The sequence below is a fragment of the Aegilops tauschii genome, chromosome 3, assembly GCF_002575655.3.
Source record: "Aegilops tauschii subsp. strangulata cultivar AL8/78 chromosome 3, Aet v6.0, whole genome shotgun sequence".
Classification (NCBI taxonomy): domain Eukaryota; kingdom Viridiplantae; phylum Streptophyta; class Magnoliopsida; order Poales; family Poaceae; genus Aegilops; species Aegilops tauschii.
The window spans coordinates 171,367,774-171,376,557 of NC_053037.3; the positions used below are offsets into that span (position 1 = coordinate 171,367,774).

The window sequence follows — 8,784 nt, forward strand, 5'->3', positions numbered from 1 at the left end:
CATTTGTGGCATTTTGTTAATTAATGGCATGGCATTTTTTTACCAGGTGACATGGCAAAATTCCAGTACATGGCATTTTTGACATTGTATTGTCATGGCAATTTCTACATGATTTGTTCTAACTTCAAGTGTGTATGCGTAAAAAAGATGCCATTTCAAGTGTTCCATATAATATAATGACATTTTACAGGAATTTGGTTTTTGGTCACATGGTATTTGTTTTGTAAAGTATCATCTTGCAATGGAATCTCAACTTTTCTACCATGTGTGTATATCTTCATATGGGACTAATAGTATGAATTATTTGGAAACGTTCGCATGGCAGATTCTGTATGACTGTTTTTGAATTGTTTCCATGCCAATTTGTTTTCTCGTGGCAATTTTGTAGGTAACCACCACAAAACATCATATAAATGTTGACTCATGCTAGTTTTGCCATGTGGAAATTTATTATAGGTAGCACGCCAATTTTAATTATTAGACCATGGCATTTTTTTACCATTGACAACATGGTAGTAGTTTTATTTTAGGTTCCATGGCATTTTTGTTAACTGGAGGATGGCATTTTTTGTATGTGAATGAACATGTTGTGATAGTGGTGACATGGCATGTTTTGGAATACAAAATTTTATACCATGAAAAATTTCGAAATTACTAGTCCATGCAGACAAGATTTTTTGAAATTCGATGGAATTATTTGGATGTGATTGAACATGTTGTGATAGTGGTGACATGGCACTTTTTGGAATACAAAATTTTCGAAATTACTAGTCCATGCAGACAAGATTTTTTGAAATTCGATGGAATTATTTGGATGTGATTGAACATGTTGAACAGGGTGCCCCCATGGCATTTTTGAATATATGTCGGAAGAAGAAATGAAAAAGTTCACAATAGATCAAACGTGTTTTGAAAACCTTTGGTATTTTTATTTTATTTTCCATGGTATTTTTTTGTAACAATAACATGAAACATTCATAACATTTGTTGAAAATCTTTTTCTATCAAATTTCTGTAATTTTCCATGGCATTTTTTAAGACTAACATGGTAAATTTCATAATGTTGTGTGTACTAAAAAACACGGCATTGTTTTCATATGTACCACCTTGTTTGTTCTCATGGCAAGTTTTATATAAAACCCACTATGTTAACACGGCAAGCTCATAAAAGTTTGTTATTGGGATATGTATCTATATCTATATAATGTCATTTTAATGTTGAAGAGCATGGCATTTTTATCATTAACAGCATGGATTTTTCTTTTAATAAGAGCATGGCATTTTTATCTATAGCATGGTGAATTATTTTTAATGGACATCATTTTTATTTTTTTTGAATCATGCAATGTTCTTTGTGTGATTTATTGTTTTCGACAAAGAAAATATTGGGCACGACAATTTATATCATGGTATTTTTATTTTTTAATGTCATGGCATTTCCATTATCTTGATCATGGCAATTTCCTTTTGTTTTCTAAACATTCTCAATTTTGAATCATCCTCGACCATGGCAATTTCCTTATACTTTTTTTTCTTCAAATTTACCGTGTATGCTTTTATGTGATGGCATTTTTTAGTAAAAATACTGTTTTTGATCACATTGCAAAAAGCAGTTTTTGCTACATACATTTGTTGTGCTTTTTTCATTGTGTGCTATATATCAAATCCTTACCGTGACAAATTCTAAATTTCTTAGCACGTCAAATTCTATTTTCTTGATTTTTCTATATTTTTTTATTTTCAGGTATGGGCAATAGCTTTTCTAGAGAAAATGTACAATGCATGATCAATTTTGATCATGACGGCACTTTGTTTTAGGCTAGCCATAGTGAGGGTAACTTAGGTAGTAACTTATCACATCCCAAGACAATTTTGCTTACGTGGCAAGTATTTAATGAGGAAAGAGGTGCTTGTAGTAACATAATATGTTACTGTAACATAGCGCTTTCCGAGGCAAAATAAGTCTATGAGCTAATAAATGAAGCTATCTATAATACTACTATGTTACTTTACACTATGAAGGTAGTAATATAGACTAGTGTCATATGCATGACACTAGTATAAGTTACTCTCCACTATGACCAGCCTTATACGTCATGATATTTTTTCTATGTTGTTTTAACTTCTTCAAATGAGGTTCAAATCCTAATAAATGTTTCCTACTAGGGAAACAAGTGGGAGACTCAGATTGAACAGCAAAGCAGTAACCTCCGGCCGAAAAAATTACTTGCGCGGCGTGCAGGCAGTGCTGGTCAGAATCGGATTTGACCATAGCTTGACTATACCTGGCCAAACTAATAATCGTGCCGTGGCGGGCCGTGCCGTGCCAGGCACGATTGCCGCGGGCCGGGCCGTGCCGGCCCACGGGCGGGAGCTCGCAGCCCAGGCACGACACGCAGCCTATCTGGGCCGGCACGCGGCACGCCGGCCTGCTATCGCACGCTGGGCCGCCTGGCGCATATTTACCTCGGCTAGCGCGTTTTTCTTCTCTGTACAGCAAAAAAAATCCAAAAAATGTTCAAAAAATGTAGAAAAATGCACAAAAAAATGTAGAGTATTATCTGGGATAAATCTAGAGTTTTATTAGCACTTGCCTCATTAAAACCTTCCATCGCAAAGAAGTAAAAGAGTACAAGCTATGCTCTAAAAATACTAAAAGATTAAAAGAAATAGAAAGAAATATATTAGAGCACTACAAATATACGCATGCACTACAAAATTATTGAACATATTAGAGTACTAGGTATTTATATAGGACATATTTATTTATATACTAGCACATATGCCCGTGCGTTGCAACGGGAAAAATTGATGTTTTGTGCAAGCATAATGTGCCCATAAAAGGCCCATCAACATACAAGCACCTAGCCCAGATCGCTTAGCGTGTGCCAAACGAAAAGGACTAAACCAAACCAAGAATACCTATTCCTTTTAATAGTAGGTATAGATAGATTTCAAAAAAAGTTAAACGGGTCGTGCCGTGCCGGCCCGCGTACCCAGCCTCCAGGCCTAGGCACGGCCCATGGCGTGCCGCGTGCGGTGCCTGGCCCGTTTAGCCCGGGCCGTGCCGTGCCTGGGCCGTGCCGTTCCTGCGTGGTACTGGGCCGGCCCAGTTAGCACGGCCCGTTTGGCCAGCTATAAGCTTGACTTTGTTTCCCCAGGAACGCAAACGCCAAGCAAACGAAACAAAACGCGTTGGGGCCACCTCACAGCCAGCGTAACTCCTCCGGGAATCTGTCGGGATGACGGAAACCGAGTCGCCGTCGATTCAGTGTGTGTATATGTAGAGGGTGTTTGTTTCCAGGGACTTATTGGTTTAGGGACTTTAAAAAGTCCCTATAAGTCCCATCTAAACCAAACAGGAGGGACTTATAGGGACTTAAAGTGGTGATTTGGGACTTATCAAAAAAGACTCTCAGGGAGGAACTTATCGGGACTTATAGTGGTGATTTAGGTCTTTTAGCACGTCATTTAATAACCTCTAACCCACGATAAGTCCCTATAAACAAACAGGTAGGGACTCGGGGCTTATAAGATAAGTTGAGACTTAAAAAAGTCGTAAGACTTTTGAAACAAACAGGGCCATAGTACGATGCCGGTCGTCCATCTCGTCGCCGCCACCACCACTCCTCCTGGATCAGACGCGCTCTCCCCTGTCTCCGTCATCTCTGTTCAGCGCCCCGATCGATCCGATGGCGTTCACCTGCAAGCGGCCCGCCGCGTCCCTCGACGGCCACGCCAGCCAGCCGGGCGCGATGTGCCGGAAGAGGAGGCGCGTCGTCGTCGGGACCACCTATGATTACGACCAGGAGTCGTGCCTCGGCAAAGGCAAGTTCGGCGCCGTCGTCAAGGCGCGGTGCCGCGCCACCGACCAGCTCGTCGCCATCAAGTCCCTCCACGACCCCGCCGACCCCCACGAGGTGCTGCGGGAGGCCCGCTTCCTCGAGGCCTGCGGCGGCCACCCGCACATCGTCGGCTTCCGCGGCGTCACGCTCGACTACGTGACCGACGAGCTCTGCCTCGTCATGGACTACGTCGAGGGCAAGAGCCTCAAACTTCTCCTGAGCGAGAGGGGCGGCGGGCTCCCGGAGGCCACGGTGTGCACCTTTATGTGGCAACTCCTCACGGCCGCCAAGAAGATGCACAGGTGCCACATCGTCCACCGCGACATCAATCCTGCTAACATCCTCGTCGGAGGGGAAGTCGTCAAGATCTGCGACTTCGGCGTCGCCATGTCCATGTCGGAGGCGCCGCCGTACGAGGAGGAGGTTGGCATGGGCGAGTACCGGGCGCCCGAGATGCTCCTAGGGAAAGAGGACTACGACGCGCTCGTCGACACATGGTCTCTTGGGTGCGTCATGGCGGAGATGCTCTCGGGCAAGAGGATTTTCCGGGCCGACGAATTCATCTCTCTGTTCCAAAGGATCTTCCAAGTGGTGGGCGTGCCAGACGACACGACGTGGCCGGGGTTCACGTCGCTGCCACACACCGCCCCGCCGCCGCTGGTGCCGGGGCAGCAGAGCACGCCGCGAGATCTGTTCCCGGTGGAGACGCTGTCTGCGGAGGGATTCGAGGTCCTCAACGGTCTTCTTACATGCAACCCCGACAACCGGCTGACGGCGGCCGCCGCGCTGAAGCTCCCGTGGTTCGCCACCGTTACTGCTCCTACTGCTGCTGCCAAGATCGACACGATGGCGGTGTCCATAAAGGAGGAGGTGGTGGAGTTCGCTCCGTTGATGCCTCCCAGAAAGAGAGTCACGGCCAAGAAGACGTTGATCAGGAAGAAGGTGCCGCTGACCGCTCCACCGGCCGCATGAAGTCGCAGAGATCTCGTTCTTGTGCCTTGATCCATCGATGCTTAGAACTTTTCTGATGCAAAATAGTATGCTTGGATGATAATTTAGTGCGTCCAGAGCAGAGTAAATTGTGTCTGGCTGCATGCATCGCCCAGATGCAGAGGCAGGGGGTCTTCCTCCTTTTCCAAAAGCAAAAAAAAAATCTGGGCTCTGGCTTTTCGAATGTTGGTAGAAGAGCTACCAAATTCATTGATTAGAAAGGGTATTACAAGAACACCCCAAAGGAGTAATGCTCGTTTTGAATGCATAAGGTAGACAATGGTTTGCCTTTTCTAGTAAAAAAACAAGTGTGTAACTTCCGTCACATTAGAGCGGTACAAACTGGACATATAGATACATATATTTCACACAAAAAGATACATCCACAAGATCTTGATACAAGGCAAACACCACAAGATTTACAAGCCTTACATTCTGTCTGGAAAGCATGAATTTCACTGGATATTCGAAATTGTGTCTAGTACAGAAGACTCATTTGTCGTGGATCAGTTTTGTCCACGCCCTTTCTTGCAACATCTTTATTTTCTGCTGGTAGATCAAAGAAGATCAACTGCCTGGTATCCAGCTATATTTTCTGCTTCTATTTCTATTGTCATGTTTAAATGCCCTTTCAGTGGGTATCCAGCTTGTTTAAATGCGCCTGACCCATCAATCAGGAGTGCATTCGGGACAGTGTCATGTATGCTCACACTACAAGTGTACCTGAAATCAGAGCAAGTACAAACAAATGCATGAGAGATTGAAACTTTATACATGAAATGAAAGGGTAGATGACCGCAAACTACTAAGGTGCCAAGGTAGTTTTACAGAATATGAGGTGAAAGTTCAGAATACCATAGTAATAGAGGCTTATTAGTAGTTAATTTTCTCAGAGAATGCTGTAATAAATCTTACCCTGATCAACAGACCATAGGGTGACCTAACATCTACCAATAAAGGTTTGAACACCGAGAAGAACATACCCTTGATTATAAAGGCTGGAGTATGTAACCTTGCAGGTTGAGGAAAGACCAAACATCCCTGTCAGAGAACAATATGCTCTTCAGAAAGGAGGCTATCCAACTGAACTACTCCCTCCGTCCCATAATATAAGATAGTTTTTGACACTAGTGTAGTGTCAAAGACGCTCTTATATTATGGGACGGAGGGAGTAGGTGATAAAAGCGCCTTTTATCGAGAGAAAAACTGAACTAGGAGATAATTGTTCTTGACCAACCTATAGAGACCAATTTAGTATGAAGATATGCACGGGTATTGAATATTCCAGAATCATATTAGATCCCTAGAAAGAAATGTGCCGCACTTGGATTTCTGTTTCTAGTGGCATGGAAAATTGCTTTCTTAGGTTTTTGTTTCAACAAAGCTTCCAGGCAGACTTGAAATCTGTGCTGATAGTCTCCAATGGCAAAACTGAAGCTGCGGGGCAAGAAGTCATGAAACTGATATTCCTACTCAAGAACAAGAATCAACCAGGGAAGTAAAATCTTTGCGAGTTTTTACGCAGCAAACAATGAATCAACTTCGGGAAATGTTTTAGGGTCCTTGAAGTAAGACGGTCCGCATAGGGCAGTTCTGAAGGGTGAGATTCGTTTGGCCTCCATGGCTTGAACTAATTTTATGAAGGTAGTAGCCAGCCTGAAGCAAATGCAGATGTACCTATTTGGTAAATTACATTGTTACCTTGTGAAAAGGAAATTCAAAAGTGAGTGAAAAGCTAATTGGTAGGCAACCAATTGGTAGCCAATATTTTGGACTTGCCAATAATTGGCATTCTAAATATTGGCATTAACCAATTAGCCTCTGAATGCACTTGGAATGATGAGCGGAAGAGAGCATAAAGATATTGCAGTTGAATCTTTGCCACCATTGAAGCTGTAGGCGATTTCCTCAAACCTGCAAAACTGAAATCTCTGAGAATGAGATTCGGAGTGCTACCTGCCAAAACATCAAAAGTTTTTTCGATATTGCAAATTGTATAACAGAATACTAGTACTGCTTTATTTTTCAGAACAACCTTGTGCATACCAACAATGCACTGCACAGTAAAGCAGAGTTATCTGGCCACAAGTTGAATGCAACTTTTTTTTAGCGTTGACTTGAAGTTTCTAGAGGCACCTTTAGTCTGCCAATGCATATTTCGTACTCTTCAGTGACTTCTAACTGTTAGGTTGATCTCTCTCCCGTTCGAGCCCAACGGGTCGAACGGGCCCTTGACTCGCGCCCTGATCGGGGGCGCCCAACCAAACAATGGTTGGTGGGCCCCTGTGACCCGCGCTATATAAACAGAGGTGGGGGCCGGGGCGCTATTCACGAGGTTAATCGCTGCCACAAACCCCAACAACAATCCCTACCGATCTAGGGTTAGCGCGGTGCTCACGGGAAGCTCCACCACCTCGCCCACTCTCCGCCATCGCCGTGTGCCACAGCACCACGATGGCCTCCAGCTCGAGTTCATCTGCTGCTGGACAAGGTAGGTTCACCGGATCTACTAGCCTACTCCGATCCAGAGGTTCCATCAATGGTATCAGCCAGATCGGGCTAGTCGATTTCGGTACAAAGAAACAACCACAGAAAAAGAAAAAGAAAAAGAGTTCCCCTTCCCCAAAGAACCCTAACAGTAAAAAGAGGGCAAAGAAATCTCAAAGCAAAGTTGTGCCGCCGCTTCGGCCGCGCCGTTCCTCTCGATCCCAAATCGCATCGGCACGCCGAGGATCCGGGACGAAGAACACTACCCCGCAAGGGGCAAAGGGCACCACCACCGAACCGCTTGACGGCGGCGCGCTCTCCTTCGGGAGTTCGCGCGCACCGGCAAGGGGGACGGGGGAGGCGCCGCTGTATCGCACAAAGGAGCAGAGCAGGGCTCTGTTGGCGTCGCTGATCTCTCTCTCTCAGTGGTTTCGGTGGATAGAGAGAAGAAGGAAATAAAAAGAAAAGAAGGGGAAGGGGAAAAGGGTGCTCGCGCGGCGCGGTGGCGCGTTGTCGCCGCCAGCGGCCGGCGGAGCCCCGACCCCGCTGCATAACAGATGCCGGCTCGAAGGGAAGAAAGGACGGGAAGGAGAGGCTCGCGCGGCGCGGTGCTGAACGCCGTCGCCGGCGGCCGGCGTTCTCGCGCGGTGGCGCTCGGCGCCGTTGCCGGCGAAGTCCCGTGCGGGACAGAGGCGAGCGGCGCGTGCGAGGCGAGAGGAAGAAACAGAAATGGGCTAGGGTTTTCGGATCGGTCGGGGGGCTGTTTTGTTCACGCGAGATCGACGCTGGATCGTTGGATCGTGTTCGACGGCCAGGATTGAAACCCTAGCTCGGTGCCTAGCGCCAGACTGGGCCGATGGGCCACAAGTGGACGAGGCCGGTGGCAGCAGCGCGCGTGCCAGCGCTGGGCCGAGGCCACAGCCGCGGGCGGCGCGCAGGCCAGGCCGTGGGCCGGCTCCTTCCGCTGCGGCGCGCGCGTGCTGGCTTTGGGCCGAGGCCACAGCCGCGAGCGGAGTGCAGGCCAGGCCGCGGGCTCTGCTGCAGCTAATTTTTCTTTTCTCAGAGAATAGAAAAAATTCCAAAAAGAAAAGTTTATGTATTTTATAAAGTAAAAGTTTCTGTAGAACTAAAAAAGTTCTTGATTTTTTATTCGGTCATAAAAAAGTTTCTGTAAAAAGTAAAAAGTTCATGAATTTTTATTCATGATTTTCCGATGCGTAAATAATTAATGCTCTTTTACAAAGAAAATAAAAGTTTACATAGTATTATGTTTTTAAGAGCATGTTAAAGTGATTATTAAAATGAATATGATTATGTTATTTTTATGACCAACGTTGTTAATAACATGATCATGTTTTATTATTGAAATTTAAAGGTGCATTTATTTCTAATTTTTGCCCAACGGTAATATAGATTTAATTGCATAGACAATTATATGTTTAATTTGACCAACGTTAGATTA

The 8,784-nt window shown here is 45.3% G+C and overlaps 1 protein-coding gene across 1 annotated transcript; it reads left to right on the top strand.

The window, feature by feature from the left end:
* The first annotated feature begins 3,591 nt into the window (after window positions 1–3,591).
* On the top strand, window positions 3,592–5,162 carry LOC109777060 (putative cyclin-dependent kinase F-2). The gene has a single exon (XM_040402010.3). The coding sequence runs from the start codon at window positions 3,693–3,695 to the stop codon at window positions 4,815–4,817; it is 1,125 nt and encodes a 374-aa protein (XP_040257944.1). The 5' UTR covers window positions 3,592–3,692; the 3' UTR covers window positions 4,818–5,162.
* Window positions 5,163–8,784: the final 3,622 nt, after the last annotated feature.

Bases quoted from the DNA above. Each gene is read 5' to 3' on its own strand.
- LOC109777060 (XM_040402010.3), top strand. From the start codon at position 3,693: ATGGCGTTCACCTGCAAGCGGCCCGCCGCGTCCCTCGACGGCCACGCC.